This window comes from Magnolia sinica, chromosome 18 (genome assembly GCF_029962835.1).
Source record: "Magnolia sinica isolate HGM2019 chromosome 18, MsV1, whole genome shotgun sequence".
In the NCBI taxonomy this organism is placed as follows: Eukaryota; Viridiplantae; Streptophyta; class Magnoliopsida; order Magnoliales; family Magnoliaceae; genus Magnolia; species Magnolia sinica.
Window position 1 is genome coordinate 17,309,414 of NC_080590.1, and position 21,539 is coordinate 17,330,952.

At 42.8% G+C, this 21,539-nt stretch overlaps 1 protein-coding gene across 1 annotated transcript; it reads right to left on the reverse strand.

Moving 5' to 3' along the window:
- Positions 1-14,978: 14,978 nt before the first annotated feature.
- On the reverse strand, positions 14,979-16,100 carry LOC131232571 (dehydration-responsive element-binding protein 1B-like). The gene has a single exon (XM_058228883.1). It carries the CDS (start codon positions 16,092-16,094, stop codon positions 15,417-15,419), a length of 678 nt encoding a protein of 225 aa, XP_058084866.1. The 5' UTR covers positions 16,095-16,100; the 3' UTR covers positions 14,979-15,416.
- Positions 16,101-21,539: the final 5,439 nt, after the last annotated feature.

Sequence of the window (21,539 nt, forward strand, 5' to 3'; positions counted from 1 at the left end):
GAGTATGATTATATTACCAGGCTGAATATATACATCGTCTGTCTCAAAATATACAAAATGTTAAAAATGTAAATGTCTGACTAATCAATTCACAAAATGATAAAGTGTAATGTCATCTAATCCATATCCCTATAGCCCCGGTGACGAAACTCCTCATAGCCGAAAAAGTCCAGCTCAGCTGCATAGACTCCGTCATCACCTACATCTAAACCAGAGTCTAGTTGGTGCTTTAAAACACCGTCCCAGAGTGGGAGTGAGTGATCAACTCAATGGAAATATAAGGTAAAGGTTAACATGTTATCAATTCAATCAAGCAGTAATGATAAAACAGTATAACAAGCATTTCCTAACTACTCTTATTAATGCAGGGGTAATATGCAGTAATGATGCGTGCCCTCGTACGAAGCTCCCTCAAGCGACTTCATCAACCATTCGGGCATGGCAAACTCCCTAAATGTGCACTTGCTCGCCAAAGCATATGCATTGTAGTGCATGGTCGTGTTAGCCAAGTACTTAATTAGGCTTATTCATACAGCAGATTTGGAAAGCTAAGGTACCTCCCTTTATATCATTTACCCAAATCGGAGGATCCATCTAGGATAGTCAATGCTAATTAACCACATACGATAGGCAAGTTGTAGGGCATCACCCCTAATGAAAAATAATGGGTAGGCAAATTCAAGAGTTTATACTCGAGGTCACTACGAGGAGGCTCGTCACCTCAGCATAGGTCGATATCTCGAATACAGTGTCCTATACCACCATATTTAGCTGACGAGTTTGGGTTACTCACTGGTCACTATGGGGAGGCTCGTCACCCCAGCATAGGCTAACAGCTTGATTACAGTGTCCCATACCACCATGCCCGGCTCATGAGTCTTAGCGGATCGTGATACCATGATTGAAGCGGGTCTTTTACATTGGTAAGTTGTAAGACCCGTATCCGAGACCGTACCGTTCCGTAGGATTCTGCGATCCTCCCGGTCGAATTCCTGTAACCCTCGACCTATATCCAACGTTTATGCTCGATCCTAAGCTGAGTCCTACATACTAAAGTTGGCTCGATCCGAAACTTATACCTTAGCGACCACGCCATCACTGCGGTTCCAACGCCACGACTCGTACATCGATCCAATACCCAGGCCAGGAGATGTGGGCCTGCGTTCATTCCAAAGAAACGCCGCGCGTTGCGAATTTCAAGAGAATCTCTACGACATGTCACATCAACTCAAGTCAAGTACACCACCATACCTTAATGCCACCTATCACGCCCCAAACACGGTAATCGGATTCACAAGAATCACGATCGCCGAGTTAGGTGCCGACAGCCTCCGTAGTACCCCATTCTCGGCTCTTAACGTCTATACGCCAGATTCCGATCTTGGGATGCTACAAGGAGGATTTTTTTTTTGTTCATTTAACTCATAATAAGCATAACCACAAGATTACCCAATTCACAAAGACAACATCATCATCACATATCCACTAATATAATCATTTGAGTACAATGCTAAAAGGGATACATATATCGAAATTAAAGCTCCAAAAGACAATTGCACGCTCCAAGTTCAACGCTGCTGCAACCTAATAACACCTGCACGCATCTATCGTGCATAAGCTTATAAAAAGCTTAGAGGGTGGTGAAAGTGTGTGTACAATGTAAGTGCCAAGTATGCAATACAATGTCATGAATCAGGTAATGGAATAAATAGAAATACTGATAAGATATGATGTTAGAGTAATGCAAAAACCTACTGATAGGGCCATAAATACCATCAGCCTTATCCAGAATATACGATACAGAAATATAATCAAAACAATATCATATACTGATGAAGCAATGCAGATCAGCTATGCAATGCGGAGATAGCAAGCCAAATATCAGATGCCGATGATGCAAATGCAATATGCAAATCCTGATGAGTCCACGAATACTGTCAGTCGTATCTAGGCCGTATAAATGCATAAACATAGTAACCCCAGTTACCATATGTTGCGAATGTAATGCGACATGCGGTGCGAATGGAATGACCATACTGGAGTGTGAAGTCGGGATGATAGTACGTAGTATCGTAGGTCACGGGGTCCATCACAAGGGACTTCTATCCAAACCAGTCCCATACCTAAATTTGGATAGTCAGACTCAATGTGGTAAACCCCTGATCTCAGGTTAGTCGCGCGCCCAACCGAAATCTTAGACATGCGAATGTACACGTAACAGATAGTTGCGCACCACCAGCCCGAGTGGATAGTGAATGAATGAATGAATGAGTATGCAACGCCTGCTCAATAGGTCCACATATCAGTACGGTTCCTCTATGGGAAATCACCGGGGTCTATTACACTCCAAACCAGATTGCCGCCCCATCGCGCGCAACAAGGTGAGTGGAAGAGACCTCACTATCCGCCTACTAGTATCGGGCTCGGCTCGTCGATAGCCGACCCATTCCTCGAGCTGGTCAGACTCAGCCTAGCATTGCCCCCTCCTCTCGGGCAGGTAAGGCCGTACCCCCTTCCAACCGACCACGACACAGTGGGAGACGCGGCCTAACGGTATATGGCCCTCATACGCTCATGCATCCACTCGGTCTAGACGTTGGAGCAACCTCTGGAACCAAGAGGGTTTAGGGACTTTCACCCAGGGATATCTATAGCATCCCATGTAGGACAGATTTTCGGTATCCCATCTGGCCATCCACAAAATACCTGTGGAGGTTATGGCCCTGATGTCGCTAGGGCGTACGGTGGTCATGTCACATAAATGCGAGATGCATGAGTCACACAGTCCAATCATGCATCAATCTTGCACATGTCGTGCTCTCATGTCGGGCACTCCGCCTATCAGGAAGCCTCATGAACAACTTACCATACAGGATATGCAATGGTCAATTACATCTCATAACAAACATGCAGATGATGCGTATGGGCATGTATCATGATACTATGTTATCATATACTCATAATCGGTATCAAGAACCGGCATCGACAATCGATCTCGACAATGTGGACATTTAACCAGCATTACCCTTAAGGAATGACCCACATAAAACCTAATATATAGTAGACTGATGGCTTCATACAATGACCTAATATATAACACCATGGGCCTTACTCAAGGGCCACATATACACAATAAGTAGGCCCTGCTCATGGGCTTCAAATACATGAAATGTGAGCCCTACACATGGGTCACGAATACATCAAATGCGTCACACAACATGGGCCTAATACATATCACAATGGCCTTGCCCATAGGCCACAAATACACCACAATGGGCCTTGCCCATGGGCTATGAATACATCGCAGTAGGCCTCCACTACGGTTCGGATATACATCATATAGGTCTCGACAATCGGAATTGACACTTGGAATCGGCCTCAACAATCGGAGTCGGCCTAAACAATCGACCTTGACAATCGAAATCGGCTATAAAACTTGGCCTCGATAATCGGGATCGATCGATAATCAAAATCGATAAATCGGTCACGATAATTAGCCTCGATCGCTAATCAGTATCGATAAATCGGTCACGACAATCGGATCGATCGATAATCAGAATCGGCAAATCGATCACGACAATCGGATCGATTGATAATCAGAATCGGTAAATCGGTCACGACAATCGGATCGATCGATAATCAGAATCGGCAAATCGGTCACGACAATCGGGATCGATCGATAATCAGAGTCGACAAATCAGTCACGACAATCGGATCGATCGATAATCAGAATCGGCAAATCGGTCACGACAATCAGATCGATCGATAATTAGAATCGGTAAATCGGTCACGACAATCGAATCGATCGATAATCAGAATCGGTAAATCGATCATGACAATCAGGATAGATCGATAATCAGGGTCGGCAAATTAGTCACGACAATCGGATCGATCGATAATCAGGATCGGGAAATCGGTCACGACAATCGGATCGATCGATAATCAGAATCGACAAATCGGTCATGACAATCAGGATCGATCGATAATCAGGATCGAAAAATCGGTCAGGACAATCGGATCGATCGATAATCAGAATCGACAAATCGGTCATGACAATCAGGATCGATCGATAATCAGGGTCGGCAAATCAGTCACGACAATCGGATCGATCGATAATCAGAATCGGCAAATCGGTCACGATAAACGGCCTTGATCGTTAATCGACAATTGGTCAAGATAATTGACCTCGATCGCTAATCGACAATCGGTTCAGTCAATCCGAATCAGCAATCGGTCACGACAATCAAAATCGGTAATCAGCGTCGATAATCGGCACCGATAATCAGGGTCGATAATCGGCATCGGCCTCGATAACTGGCACCGGTAATCAGTAGATAAATAAAGCGAGGTCCATAAATAATCAGCCGATCAACCATAGTATAAAGATTGACACTCAACAGTGGTTATATCAAATCCGATAGCACGGAGTCATCCGTCTATGGTGAATGGGGCCCACTGATTAGGGTTAACACACTAAGAAAATGATGAGAATGGACCTAACAAAACCTAAGGAAATGTCACAATGTGGACATCCAACCGTCCTTGCTTATCAATGTGGATATCTAACCAACATTGCTCCCAAAGAGTGGCCCACATAGAGCCATACGCATAGTGGCCCTTGGCATTACATACAATCACGATGGGCTTCATTTACGTCACATAGGCCTCATCATATGAGCCAACATACATCTCATCGGGCCTCGAATACACAACAGGTGGACCTCGCACCTGGGCCTCATATGTTAAGTGGGCCACCTCACATGGGCCGCATTATATGGGTCACACCATCGGCTTCATGTATATCAAATAGGTCGCATCGGTGGGTCTCATATATATCAAGTCGGGCCTGCCCCTTATGTATTTTAAGACCCGACCTATTCATAAGATAACATAGGGATAAATGGAGTGAAAACAATATCAGCTTAATTGGAAACTACCATGGCCCTTAAAAGTTTGAAGGGTGGATGTCACTATCTATTATTTAAATGGTGGGGTCCACTTGAACTTTAAATCTGACTCACCACTATCTTCTCATGCTGTAAAATGATCTCACAATTGGTTGGACGGCATGGATACAACACTTACATCATGGTGGGCCCCACTGTTCAAATAGTAGGCAGTGCCGATATACATAATGTTGGGCCTGGTGCCAATAAAGGAGCAGCTAGATGGCTGCTGCACCACAACCGGCTGCACTAGGAGGGCAAAGGTGGCTCCCACGTAGGGCCCACCACCGTACACATATTATAAAATATATAATATAAAATATATATGGTATATAATATATAATATATACTATAATATATACAGTGGTGGGACCCACAGAATTTCCTGTCGCAGATGATAGTGGCCCCACCAACGAAACAGATGGACGGCGTGCCAAAACACATACATCATGTGGGGCCTATAGCCCGCTGAAGTTCAGAGAGAGAGAGAGAGAGAGAGAGAGAGAGAGAGAGCAGCACGTGGCTGCCTCTCCTCTTTTCTTTCCTTTTTATTTCCTTTTTCTTTTTTTTTTCCTTCTCTAGCACAACCATAGGCACAGCAGAGGTGGGTTCATGCACGGCCCACCACATATATATAGGAAAAAATTTAGCGTGCTCATCGAGCTGTGTGGACCCCACCGTTGATGTTTGCCAAACATCTAACCCATCGGTCAGATGCACCATTCCAGCATAGGCCTAGGTCTCAAAAATCAAGTCAGTCTGTGACTTGTGTGGGCCGCACCAGATACAACAGTTAAGAGGGCTACCCTCAATTGAAAACATTCATAATCATTATCAGGCCCACTGAAATGGGGTTTACAAATCCAGCCCGCCCATCGCGGGTGTCCCACTTGAATGAAGGGTCTAGACCAAGTTTCAGCCGTATCCAAATTTCAGGTAGGCCCCCACCAGGTATTTTTATATGTTTTAGGCTTGTCTTCACATGATTTTAGATTTTGTGGCCCACCTGAGTTCTGTATACGGTTGATTTTTGGGTTATCCCATAATTTAAAGGGGACGTGCCAAATGCACGGTGTTGATGTCCGAAACACTTCACAGTGGGGCCCACAGCTGGGCCATGAGGTCCAGCCTGTTCTTCACGCCAGCGCAGCCGCTGACAGTTGCAGCGCCTGCTGCAGCAGCCTCTCTTCTTTGTTTTTTTTTTTTGATCGTTTTGTTAAGGTTTTTCACATCCGGGACCCACGTTAGGGAAATCCGTCCTAGCTGTTACATCCCATGGATCAAGACAGACCCATCAAGCCCAATATCCATAATATTTTGGTGTATAAGAACATCATATTAGTTTTTAACGGTAAAACCACTGTTTTCCCTATGGCATGGCCCGCCCAATAATCGGATTGGCCTTATATTTTGGCTCAACGTCTAAATTGAACTAGGGAATGGAATGGACAGTGTGGATTAGACCGATACATCAAGGTGGGGCCTGCATGAGGGGTCCACCCAATTTTATTTATTTATTTTTTTTCAAACTGATATCCTTGCTTTGACGGACAGGACACCACACTGTCCGTTCACCCTTCACTGAAGACGCTGGATGGGTTTTGAATACAACATATATCTAGGTGGGCCTTGCTCAAGTGGGCCACCAAATGTATGGGATGGTGTGGATGAGACATACACCAAGGTGGGGTCCATCCAAGTGGGCCACACGGCCACACCATTACAAAGAAATAAGGAAAGAGAGAGAGGGAGAAAGAAGCACCCACCTCAAGGCTCTAGATCTCCTTCTCCTTCCACCTTCGGTCTTCTCAGCTTCAAGGGAGGGATTTTAACGGTGGAGATGGGGTTTGGAGGGTTAGATTAGGAGGGGCTAAAGCTAGAAGTCGTTGGATTTAGGAGCTTTTATGGCAGGTTGGAGATTGCAAGGAATAGAAATGGAGAAGGAGAGAGAGGGATAAGAGAAAGATATGTAATGATGGCTTTGTAAGGCCATCATTAATTGTAAGGAGGCATGTCATAATGAGATGTAAGACAATCAATGCTTGACTAAAAAGTAATGATGACTTTGGGTGATGTCACCCCAGTTGAGAATGGTGCCATATGATAAGTGGGTCCCGCAACATGCGGTCCATGACCTTTATAGTGCGTAGGCCACAACTTATGATCTGGACGTCGGATTGGCACACGAGACGCGACGTCGGAATCACGGCGATGACGCGGTCGCAATGGCGTAGGTTTAGGGTTAAATCGCTTCGGGTTTACAGGATGAAACTCAAGGTAGTGCGCAAATGAAATTTAAGGGTCGCAAGTCGCTGAGATTTGACCGGAAGGACCGTGGGATCTTACGGAACGAAATGGACACTAGAACACGGGCTTGACACCACCTCACCTTATCTCAAGTACAAATGACCACTCCCTCTTTTTCCACAAGTTAACACTCTCTCTCCCTATCCATCCCTCTTTTTTAAAATTTCAAACAAAACCTTACCTTTCCATCCCCTTCCTTACAACACCCATCCCATATCAATCCATCATTCCTCTCTCCCTCTCATTCTCTAAGCAATTCCCAAATCCCATGAGAGCTTCCAACGTCCAAGCTCTCTCCGGCCCACCTTCTCATCTCCCATCTCAACCGCTCATTCTCCATCAACCTCCATTAAAATGGAAGGCAATGAGCATAGGAGTCCAATGAGTTAAAGAAGAAGGCCGATAGGTGGGTGATCCACCATTGATTTTTAATTTAATGGTCCACTTATGATGGGACCCAATTTGATTTATGTGCTATAATCATATGAGGGGCCCTTAGGGACGGGGTCCTTCCACTACACCGATCTCTCTCCCCTCTCTCTTTCTCATTTTCCTTTGGTGATGTTGATGATGAGTGTGTGGCCCGCTTATGACGTATATATTATATCCATATTGTCCGTTTTGGAATGCATGGACCCCGCCGTGATGAATGGATTAGATCCACACTGTCCATTTGACGACCATGTATAAGTGGGTCCACCTCTATACATATATGTGGTTCGTGGGCCACGAGTACGTGGACCCTACCTTGATGAAGGTATTTGCATCCATACATTGGACGTCCAATAGTCTTTGCTGCTGGACTGTGTAAGGGAAATCACAAGCAGCCATATATATAAAATAATAATAATAAATAAATAAATAAATAAGAGGAGTTAATATTTAATTAATATACATATAATATATTCTCATACAGGGCTAGTACGTGAGGTGGGCCACACCTGAATTCATGCGTTAAATCAGCACCGTCCAGAGCGTCCAAACTCTGGACGGTGGCCCTTTTTACATTTCATGAATATTATGTATATTATAATATAACATATTATATTATATTACATGTTATGATATCATCTTATATTGTATTATATAATATATTAATATATACAGCATGAGAGAGGGAAGGGGGTGGCCCATGTACATGGGACCCACCTTTATGATTTGTTGTATATCCCAGCCGTCCAGCAAGTCTGGACGGTGGGTACCCACCTTGATGTAAGAGTTTTATGCACACAGTCCATATTTGGACGGTGGTAAGTGCAGCCCACCGCAATGTATTTTTTTATACATCTAAGTCGTCCATCTGCTTCGATCATGGGACCCACCCACATGTGTCACACATGTGGGGTGGGACCCACCCTGATGGATGTGCCTTGTATCCACATCGTCCGTATTTGGACAGTGGTGTAGCCCATCTGACTTATGTATTTTATCCCTGTCTGTCCGTCTGGATGTGCTGGTGGGGCCTACCTTATGATATGTTGTATATCTGAGCCGTCCAGCAGCTCATGCTGCTGTTGACATCAGCAGGTGTGGGCTGACCACGAGGCATGTGTTTCTCCAACCGTCCATTGCTGTGGGACGCACTCTGATAGATGTGTTTCAACCATGTTGTCCATGGGTCCCACGTGGGGACCACAGTGATGTATTTACTTCATCCACACAGTCCATTCATCTGTGAGGACCCCACCGTGATATATGTTTTGTAATCCACGCCGTCCATCTGTTGCAAGACCAACTATGATGTATGTTTTGATCCCACACCGTCCATCTGAATAGGTGGTGTGGGACACCACCATGATATTTGTGTTTTATTCATACTGCCCTGCAGCGTGGGCCCCACACATGTGTAGAACCTACCATGTTGTATGTATAGTATGGGGCCTGCCTTGATGGACTGTTCAGATCATGGACTCCACCATTACATATGTATTATATACACACCATCTGTCCATTTATGGTGGGACCCACCCTGATGTAGTGTTGTATCCACTTCGTGCATTCATGGGTCCTATGCAAGGCCACCTTGATTTATGCATTCTATATCCCCACAGTCCACTTATCTGGGACAGTGGGATGTCACACCATTATGTATTTGTTTCATCCACACCATCCAGATAGTGCTGGACGGTGCTGGACAATGTTTGGACAATGCCATGGGCTCCACTACGATGTATGTTGTACCCACGCTGCCCATCTGGTGGGGGGCCCATTTGCTGCGTATGTGGGGCCTACCTGTTATGTATATAAAGCCCATTGGTGCGGCTCATGTAATGTGACCGACTTAATGTATATGAAGCCCATTGGTGTGACCCATGTAATGTGACCGACTTAATGAATATGAGGCTCATTGGTGCGGTCCGTGGATGCAACCCACTTGATGTATGCGGCCCATTGGCATGGCCCATTGATGCGTCCCACTTGATGTATTTGAGGCCCAAGTGCAGGGCCCACCTATTGTGTAATTATGACCCATTTAGCGAGACCCATTGTAATGTAATTCCGACCCATATGCCGTGGCCCATTGTGATATGTTTCCGGCCCATACGATTAGGCCCATTGTGATGTACTATGGCCCATGGGTCATGGCCCATTGAGATGTATTAATAGCCCATGTGCAGGGCTCACCTGTTATGTATTTAATGCCCATGCGATAAGGCCCATTGTGATGTATTCCTGGCCCATAAGATGCGGCCCATTGTGATGTATATAGGCCCAAGTATGTGGCCCGTTGTAATGTATTTGTGGCCCATTTGACGAGGCCTAATGTGGTGTATATGTGACCCTTGAGTAAGGCCCATTGCGATATATATTAGGCCTTTGTGCGAGGCTATGGGCCCACTATATGTTTGACTTTGGCTCTATGTGGGCAACTCCTTGGGGGCAATGTTGGTTAAATGTCCACATTGATGGGCAATGATGGTTAAATGTCCACATTGTGACCTTCCCTTAGGCCTTGTTAGGCCCATCATCACCAATTCCGATTGTCAATTCTGATTCTGATTATTGAGGCCGATTCTAATTGTCGAGGCCGACTCCGATTGTTGAGGCCGATTGTCGGGGCCCATTGTGATGTATATGCAACCCGTATTTGAGGCCCATTCTGATGAGCTTTCGGTCTCGGCTTCATACGTTTGAGGCCTATATAATATATGTGAGGCCTATGTGATGAGGCCCATTGTGGTGCATTTGAGGGCCAGGCAATGAAGCCTGTTGTGTTTTATATTAGGCCCATCATGATGTATGTTAAACTCTTGAGTGAGGCTCATGGTGTTGTATATTAGGCCCTTGTGTGAGGCCATGAGTCCACTATATGTTAGGCTCTATGCGGGCCATTCATTGGAGGCAATGTTGGTTAAATGTCTACATTGTCGAGGCTAATTGTCGATGTAGGTTATTGATACCGATTATGAGTATGTGACAGCATAGCATCATGATACATGCCCATACGTATCATCTGCATGTTTGTTATGAGATGTGGTTGACCATTGCATATGTCATTGGGTAACTTATTATGAGACTCCCTAATAGGTGGAGATTGTCTCACTTGAGCACACGATATGCGCAGGATTGATGCATGACTGGATTGTATGACTTATGCATCTGGCATTGTGTGTTGTGATTACTGTACGCCCTAGCGACATCAGGGCCGTAGCCTCCACAAGCATATCGTGGATGGCTAGATGGGACACCGAAAATATGTTATTAGCATCGGGCTGCCATAGATGGCCTTGGATAAAAAATTTTAAACCTTCTTAGTACTAGAGGACGGCCCAACATCGAGACCGAGTGGATATATATGAGTGCATGAGGGCCGTATACTAGTAGGTCATGTCTCCCACTATGTCGTGGTCGGTTGGGAGGAGGTGTGGCCTTACCCGCCTAAGGGAATAGGTATAGTTAAGCTGAGTTTGACCAGCTCTTGAATGGATCTGTTATCGATATGCACACAATAGGCCAATTGGTTTATTTGACAAGTTTGATTAGTACGAGCACACGCAGACTTAATCGATATGGAGCGCATAAGCACCCCTTGTCGCTTAATCACTGTCGACAATCGTCGTGCGACACGGATTCGTCAAGTTACCTAATGTGGCGAGACTAATTCAGCCACCCAGACTAGAAGTGTTACCGATTGCCTGCACTATATTGTAGTCCCAACCTTACTCAGATGCAATATGATACATGTGATAATCGTATCAGCATTTAACAAACATTCTAAATAGATGTCTCATATGGGCATTTCATCAAACACATTAAATATGTTACCAAGCACTTGCATTTTATCCATAAATCGCGTAACGACAAATATAATTACTTGAAAGAAACTATACATATGATTAAGAAAATTGAGAATCTTATCTTAATACACTTAATAAATACAAATCATCAACAATTTCTCATTTAGATATTTTATCAAACACTTAGGCTACACATTCTAAATACATAGACTAGATTAGTTACGACATGATTCATAGCAATTCGTCACACAAAGAGGTCGTGATACATATGTCAAGCATAAATCCTAGATTTGTAGTCATGATAAGCACAAATCACAATTTCATATTCATTTAAACATTTCAACAAATACATGGAATGCATCTTATTTTTAACATAGTTCACACATATATAATTTATCGAAAACGTCGTAACTAACATCATATGACAACAATCAAGTCAGACATAAATCATTGCTGACATTAAAAGCCTTGAAAACCATAACCTAAACGTTTATAGTCCGCACCTTTCGTCGGATTACTCGATTCGGACGCGGTTCGAATCCTACGTTCTCGAAAATGGAATAACGGGTATATAAATCATGAAATCCGTTAGCTAGGTCGACAAATGACTATTCTAAACCTTAACTACGGCGTTAGGGTTTGGATTTATTACCCAAATCATAGTTGAAACAATTCGTGTAGCGCAATAGAGAGGTGAATCAGTGCCTGGAGTTGTGGGAAAGAATCCCAGCAAAGATCTCCAGGAATCTCTCTTCCTTCCTCTTTTCTCTCCTTTTCTCTCTCTCTCTCTCTCTCTCTCTCTCTCTCTCTCTTTCTCTCTCTCTCCTAGGGTTTGGACTAAATTCGTATAAGAGAGGGGTGGAGTGGTTTAAGGTCTTTAAATAGGCCCAAAACTGGTGTCAATGGCCCCAGGGCCATGGTATACATAGGTTATAACCAAAGGGTGCCTGTTTTTGACAAACAGGGCCCTTAGGAAGGTTCATTACTCACTTATATCATAAGGCAAGTTCCCTTACCATGGATCTAAGCCAGGTTATGATTTCGGTACGATTGGATAGGCCGATCGATCATGAAGGACCTGTATCAGATCAACGATCGTTGTCACTTAATCAGGGCCACAAGTATATATATATGTGTAGAGAAATTTCCCTGATCCGTGGGTGAAGTTCGGTCAGAAACTGACGGTCCGAAGTTTTCAATTTCGCTCGTAAGTGAAAGGCCCAATTTACTTAAGTTCAGTTACGTTTTCTAAAGATATTCGCGTTTCTCACAAACTTCGCTCAGGGCTCAAGTTGTACTGTTCTGGATACTATTTGGGCTCGTTCCCATGATGGTCGTCAAGCCCAATAAAATGGTCATAACCCTATAGTTTCGCTGTCATCGGACTTTCGACGTGCGGTTCAAGTCCGATACGGAGTTTCAATGTACTTTCGAGAGCAACAGGCTTTTGAAATTTCTCCTAGATTTTTAAGTAGTGTTGAGTCAGTGATTATGATAGTTTTGGGTCTTGCAATTGGTATAGATAGTGGTTCGAATTAAATCCACAGATTTATTTAGTTTGTACTTAATTAATTTTTGTTTAATTCCAACAGAATACGATCCTTAGGGATTTTTGCTTGAGGTGGTACTCGGGTCTTCGTACAGATTTTTTCAAGACGTTACAGTTATTTTAGTGGATCTTATCATAAATTGATTATCCCAAATGGCAAAAGAATGGATGGCTACAATCTACATGTTTTATGATATTTGAGTCATTCATGATGTTAGACATTTGATGTGGATCATCCATCATATGGAACCCGCTTTTGATGTGGATCGTCTATCGTGTGAGCCAAGCCTTCAAAGTAAGTTGTCGGTTATGCAAGGCTTGTCTTGGATGTGGAGCATTTGTCATTAAGGGTTAACCTTTCATGTGAACCATCCATTATGTAGGGCCCACCTTGATGTAGGTCATCTATTACATGGAGTCCACCATTATTGCTAATTGTCCTTTTTGTAGGGCCCCTCAATGTTCATTAACCATTAGATGGAATCCATATTTGACATGTCAATTGTGTGGGCCCCGCCTTCGAAGTGGGTTGTCTATCATGTGGGACAACTTTTGATGTCCATTATCGTGTCGGTGTACCTTCTATGTGGATCATCCATCATATTAGGCTACTTTGGATATGGGCCGTCCATCATGCAAGAAGTTAAATGTGAACCATCCATTAGGCAGGGCCCACTTGATGCAGAATGTCCATCATGAGGGGCCACACTTTGATGTGAGCCATCCATCATGTAAGGCTCACTCTATCCATTATGTGGGCCACCTTGATGTAGACCATTCATTATGTGGGGACCCACCTATGATATGGGTTGTTCATCATGTGGGCCCACCTTTGATGTCAACCGTCCATCACATGGGCCCATCTTTGATGTCCATCATCCATCATGTGGATCCCAGCTTTGATGTGGACCATACATCAAGTGGGGCTGACTTAATGCGGATGGATGTGTGCTATCCATTGCGTGGGGCCTATCTTTGTTGTGAGCTACTTATTTTTTTAACAACTATTTAAAAAATAAAAATTAAAAAAAAAAAATTAAAAAAAAGCTCTTGAAATTGTCTACCCGCTTAAAAACAACTGAAAATAGCAAATCAACAACTTGGAAAAGAAAAGGACTTAGGAACCAAATTTTGATCTCAAAATGATCCTATGTTGCCAAATCATTCATAGTACTTTGTCAATAACATTCCAATGATACCTTATAATATTGATTCTAATTACAACTATAAAATATGATTGTTGAAAGATATAACATGCAGTTTTGGCTTGACTTCATTTGATCCTGGCGCTCCGTAAAGTTGTCTTGCGGCTTCTTCTATGTCATTGTCCCATGGTTGCTAGTCATAATCTTTTTAAAGGAGGCAACTTTTGAAAGCCCGTCAATGATGTTTTCTCAGGTGGGTTATATCTCAAGGTATTTGTAGTATCTCTAATAGTCCGAAGATGCTTGAAATTTCTAGAAGCTTCCAATTCAAAAGATATGGTCGGAAAAGATTCTTTGAAGAATTTAATCTAGCGGATTCTTTTATGACAATACACTGCCTCCGATCCATAGCTTCCTTTAGGAATCATGTTGGATTCTAGCTTTGACTTGATGACTTATCATTTGTGTTAGCCAATATACATTGACCCGCATTAGATGTGACCGCCCCGGCTGGGTCAAACAGGGGTGGGCCCCGTTTAGATCTAACCTCAGAGCCCATGGATTGGACAAATGCCAGGTGTATGGTCCCATCCCGGAACACGTTGCCGCCTAATAATATTCCTTTTTTCGTCCATTTATGTCAATTTGCATGGATGAGGCGGCACTTGCACGTGGACTGATTTTCCTACCTCGTAGTTGATTTTTCTTTTTTGCTTTTTTGCCGTTTTTCTTTTTCATGAAATGCTGCACTTGTTGGACAGTTCAAGTTCATGATCTGGACTGACTTTCCTCCTTTCTAGTTGATATTTCTTTTTTCTTTTTTCTGTTTTGCTTTTTCATGCATTTGCTGCACTTGTTTGACAGTTCAAGTTCATGATCTGCACTATTGGCAGCATAGATATGTAGGACCCACATGTGGGGTGGATGGACTTTCCTTTTAGTTATGGTGCATGCATGTGATTTGTATGTCCTGTAGTGATTAAGGGGATAAATGATTACTAATAAGAAGATTTAAGACACTGATTTTTTTATTATTTTCTTTCTTCGAAGTGTAACAATGTCATTATCTTACATGCGATGGGCTAATTTGGGCCCACCCAAAATAAATGATACTGTACGGAAAGAGATAGAGCTCGTACTTCTGGGCTAATTGGGTTCCACCCCGTATTAAAAAATAAAAGGTTGTGGACCCCATCCCTGCACCATAACAACAAGGGAACAAGACTCTTCATCAAATTGAGTAGCTCCACAATGACACATCAGCTTCGATCTCCACCTCATCACAGTGGTACCCACCTCCAAAGAATGTAGGTGGAGAAAGCAGCAATCCCTCTGCCATGCTAGCTAGCAATCTTGGTATGCCGAAGATCGCTTCCTCATCCATGTAAGACACATTCTCCGTGGAGGCTGTTGGAATCTCCGGCATCATATTACCATCATTGTTAGAAGCATTGTAAGATTTGGACGGCCGAAAGGCTTCTGCAGCCTCTGCAGCAGCCTTCTGTATGTCCTTTGCACTGCTGGATGCCGGAACACGCAAACGCCATGCTGAATCAGAAAAATTGAGGCATGCCCTTCGTCCTCTAAGAGCCATTGCAGCAACATCGTGGGCGCGAGCTGCCATCTCGGCAGTCTGAAACGTCCCAAGCCATATACGGGACTTCTTGTTCGGCTCGCGGACCTCACATACCCATTTTCCCCTATTCCTTTGCCTGACGCCCTTATAGACGAGATGCCGCGTCTCATGGAACTTCTTCCTCCCAGCCCGCCGCTTCGGGCCACTAGTTGCAACGGTGGCGTATACTTCCTCATCCGAGATGGTGCAACGGGTGCTGCTGATGGACGTCGACGAATTGTCGGATGCGTAATATGGGTTGAAATCAAAGTCATAGCTAAAGAAGGTTTCCATAGGAAGTGAGAAGCGATAGCAGTAGTAATGTTGAAAACTGAAGCTGAATTCGTTTTGGTTTTGATTCTGGTAGTGCTTGGAATGCAATCTTCTTTTTAAAAGTAGTGGCCTTCCATTGTGGTTGATACTCGCACACGGTGCTCACACGTCCGAGCCTCGTCATTCAGAAAGCTATCGTCACTTTTTCAACAAGCACGTGTGTGCGGAAAAGATTTGAAATGTTGTGTTGCATTTCCGAAAAGGGTTCTTCTGCTGGAAGCGGATTGGCTGGCGTACCATACACCACCGATCTGGGTGGTGTGTTGACGTCACCAAGTTACGTGGTTCCCATCATGAGGTATGTGTTTTATCCAAACTGTCTGCCCATTTGGTGAGCTTGTCTTAAGGCTTGAGACGAAAAATAATACAGGTCCAAAGATCAAGTGTACCACACTGTAACAAGCAGTGGGGGATCGAACGTTTACCATTGAAACCCTTTTAGAGGTCATAGAAGTTTTGGATCAATATGATATTTGTTTTTCCTATTTATATAGTTCTGTGTAACCTTATGAACAGATTGGATGGAAAATAAAAGTTACGGTGGGCCCTATGAATATTTTATAGGTGAGAATCATTGTCCCTTCTATTTGTGGTGTGGTCTGCTTAAGATTTTGATATAAATAATTTTTGGTCTCTTGCTAGAAAATGATCTTAGAAAATGAATGAACGGTGTGGATAGAATAAATACACCATTGTGGGGCCATGTTAATTTGATCTCCTTTAGACCGTTCGTACAACTGGTAGCTCGAGGAGCGTCAGCGCTCGTCTTCACACGACACGTACCCACATCAGCCAGGTCAGTGGTGTGTGGTACACCAGCCAATCCACTTATGTCCACTATCTGTCTTTATTTTCCGGCAACTGTGTGGTACGTGTGCATAATCTGGACCGTTCAGGTATTCGATCATATAATCAGCCTTCTTTCCTTTTTCTTTTTTTCTTTTATATATATATATATATATATATATATATATATATATATATATATATATATATATAAAATTGGCCTGCGAGAGGGCTGAAAAAATAAGTGGTCGAGATTGTTGATATGGCCATGTGTGTAAATGCACTTATTTGGACATATGGGGTCACTAATAACAGCTGGTGGAGGGGTTATCAGCTGGCAGAAAGGGACAAGAAATACTAGGCAATGTGAAACCAGCTGTCAAGTTTCAACATGACTGACTAAACTATCAGCTGGATAGGTGAGGGTGGTCTCCCGTTATTTTTTCTTAATCGCGTTGCTTACGTGGGGATAGCGCGTGTAAACACTTTCCACGTGGTAATACAGTGCGAGCGTTGGCTAGGTTTAACTTTATGCAGGAAACGGATTACGTCGGACCAGATATGTGGGACTGCATGATGTATTTGTTTATTTATGCCTTCGAACCCTCGTTTGCTTTTGGAAGCGGATTGGCTAAGTTACGTCACTGTGGGGCTATGTAACTTTGATATCATTTGAAGCGTTCGTACAACTCGGAGCTCGGGGAGCTTCAGTGCTCGTCTTCGACACGTGCCTACATAGCTAGTTGGTGTATCGTACACCAGCTATATAGCTGCTATACCGATGTCAGCAAGTTTTGTTGGTCTGATCATGAGGTATGTGTTATATCCAAATCATTCATATGTTTGGCGAGTATGTCTTAAGTCTTGAAACTAAAAATAAGATAAATGTAACTATAAAGTGGACCACACTGCCAAAAGCAATAGGGGATTGAACATCTACCATTAAAATCCTTTTCGGGGTTACAAAAGTTTTAGATCAATATGAAATTAGATTGGATGGAAAATAAACGTTGTGGTGGGCCCTAGGAATTTTTTAATGATGAAAATCATTGTCTTCATTGCTATTTGCAGTGTGGTCAAGATGATATTTGGATATGATTTATTTTTTGGATGATGCTTTAAAATTATCTTTAAAAATAGATGAACAGTGTAGATAAAATAAATACATCACTATGGGGCTCATGTAACTTTAATATCCTTTAAACAGTTTGTACAACTGGTAGCTCGAGGAGTGTTGGTGCGTCTTCACACCCCCACATACCTATAGCATCTATATAGCTGGTGTGTGCCAATCCACTTCCCTTTTCTTAAAGACAACAATCAGACATGTGCCTAAAAATTGAGGGAAACGGATTGGCTACTCCCCCTGCCACCAACCCCGTGGCTGGTGTTTGATAATCCGTGGGCTCCACCACGATGTATGTATTTTATCTATGGTGTTCATCCATTTTTATTTTAAGGCTTGATTCAAAATATTAGAGGGATAAAAATCTCAAGTGGACCACACCACAGAAAAAAATAGTGATTAGATATCCTCCATTAAAATCCTCCTAAGGCCCACTATATTGTTTATTTAACATCCAATCTGTTTATTAGGTCATACATACCCAGATGAAGGGAAAAAACAAAGATCAGATTGATCCAAAACTTTCATGGTCCCCAAAAAGTTTTTAATCGTCGACGTTCATTCAACACTGTTTTCAGTAATATGGTCTACTTGAGATTGGAATTTACCTCATTTTTGGTCTCGCATCATAAAATGATCTAGAAAAATAGATAGACGGCATAGATGAAACACATAAATCATGGTAGGGCCCACATAGCACCGACCACCAGCCATTCGCTGGTGGCGGGGGGAGTAGCCGATCGGATTCCCAAATAGAGAGATCCGATACTTTATTAGATTACACCGGACGGGACTGCGTCCTACCCTGCCCGGACGAATTACCGTCGTGGCAGGGATCTATGGGCCCACTGTAATGTAAGTGTTTTATCCACTCAGTTAATCATTTTTTTCAGATCATAATAATGTGAGATACAAAAAATGAGGCAGGTCTAGGCTAAAATGGGCCACAAAGTGGGGATTTAACGCTAACCATTAAAAGCTTCTTCGGATCTGGAAAAGTTTTGGATCAAGCTGATATTTGCGTTTTCACTTCATCTACGTCTGCATGACCTTATTAGTATGTTTGATGATTAAAAAAACATCACAGTGGCCCTTAGAAAGGTTTTAACGGTGAGTGTCATTATCACTGCAGACTCCTTTGATGTGGTCCACTGGAGCTGTGTATATGCTTCTGCAATTTTTGTCTCATATTTTAAAATCATCTTAAAAAAGCGATGAACGGCGTAGATAAGACACTTGCATTACGGGTGGGCCCCACAGATCCCTGCCCGGACGGATTACCGTCCAGGCGGGGGTTTACGGACTACACCAAGGTATAACTCTTGCATTTAATGCAACTTGGATTTGATGCTCCGTGCATTTATTACCCGCACTCATGCACCACATACACAATGTGTAATCACAAGGGCGCGGGCTACTGGCATGTCGAGGATCCACGCCGTCCATACACCTGAAGAGATCATTCTAGGCTAATATCCAAAGAACGAGTCACATCCAAAGCTCCGCTAGACCCAACCATAGAAAATATTAGGGAGAGTGACACCACCATTAAAAACCTGTAAAGGCTACAAAAGTTTTCGATCAAGCTGATATTTATGTTTTCCTTTTTTTAATGTCTTTGTTAACTTTTGAAGCGGTTGGATTTTGAAAAAAACATCATGGTAGGCCTTAGGAAGGTTTCTACGGTGGACATCAATCTTCCCGCGGTTTTCTATGGTGGGGTCCACTAAAGCTTTTGATCTAGCTCGTTCTCTGGTTCATCCCGTAAAATACTATCTCCAAATGAATGGACGTTGTGGATATAACATATACTTCACAGTGGGGTCTACAAAACTTGATGACGTCACTTCATTAGAGAGTCTCGCTGCTCAACCTGTCATCATCCCATCCGCGTCCTAATCACACCCAGCACCTCATGTTGAAACTCTTATAAAACCCTCATACAACTTATCACACCTGGGATATTGTGGGATACTTTGATGCCATCTCATGACCACCTGTGGGTGGGACTCTTAACCGTAGAGCCACGTAGATGCATGCATTGTATATCAAGCCGCCTATCTATTTTGGTCGATTTATTTTAGAGCATGGTATTAACAACCAAGCATTTACAAATTTTAGGTGGGCCGAACCAGACAAAATAGTGGCCATTGAACACCCACTATTAAAAACTTCTTAAGGTTCACCTTAATTTTTTTGGCTATCATGCCCATTGATAATGCCACACGGACCTTGATGAAAGGAAAAAAAAACAAATATTGGCTTGATATAAACACCCACTATTAAAAACTTCTTAAGGTTCACCTTAATTTTTTTGGCTATCATGCCCATTGATAATGCCACACGGACCTTGATGAAAGGAAAAAAAAAAAAACCAAATGTTGGCTTGATATAAAATTTTTATGACTCACAAAAGTTTCTTAATAATTAATAACCAATTTTTCCTGTGGTGAATTTGTATCTAATTCATTTTTTTAGATTAAGGCTTATATTAGTTTATTTTAATAACTAATGTTTTACCATGCATATATACATCAAGGTGGGCCCAACGGTTAGGCTCCTACCCACATCCCTGGCTATTGAATCGCAGCCAAGTCGTGCTCTGCAATACCATGACATGTGTTTAGATGCCGTGGCAGCTTCATGAAAGGACAACTGATGGCCGGTGAGAATATGGTGATTTGGTAACGGTTCCTAGGAATGTAAAAAGCCAACCATATAATGGGTGGATCTCATGACACATAGATACATCGCTCACAGTAGAGCAGAGCTAAGTTTGGTAAAGCCTTAACGTGGCAATATTTGATTGGTCCAGTGTACTGGGCCGAACCACTTTCAAACATGTCTTACATGCCCTTCTATTTAAGGGTAGCATCATGTGGCCAAATATGGCTATGTTAGGTAGGCCTCACGTAATCTGCTTGGTGCGTTCCCTGTGGTTGTGGCATATATGTAATGGATGCATAAATAAAAAAACTGATAAAATTTAAAATTCAACAAAAAGATTCTCATTGACCAATGGGGACCATTGCGATTGGTTTTGAAATACATCACTCTCACCCATTTAGGGAAAAAAAATAAGGTGCACAAGTCACTATTTGTTGGAGTATTTCAAAAAATAAAAAACTATGGTGTTTTTTTTATAAAATTTTAAGTGCAAAGGTTAGTCTCATGATGGAGAGAAGAAGACATACAGAGTGTTCAGATTTTTATTTCAATAACAATTTGAAAAAGTGTTAGTGTTGTAGTGTAATCAGACACAAGACCACACGTGTTAAGAAATGACTCATATTTGGTCGGGTGTGATAGTAGTGTCGAGCATGCAAAAGTTACATGTGACTCGAGTTCAATAAAATGCTTGTGACCCCAAGTGCCAAATCAATTGTACGATCAGACCTTTAACAGTTTACCTAACTGTCCAACCACCAATATGCAACGATTAGACGATTTGGAAAGGAAGGGTTGGTCTTTCAGTGTGATCTCTTTGCCTTGAG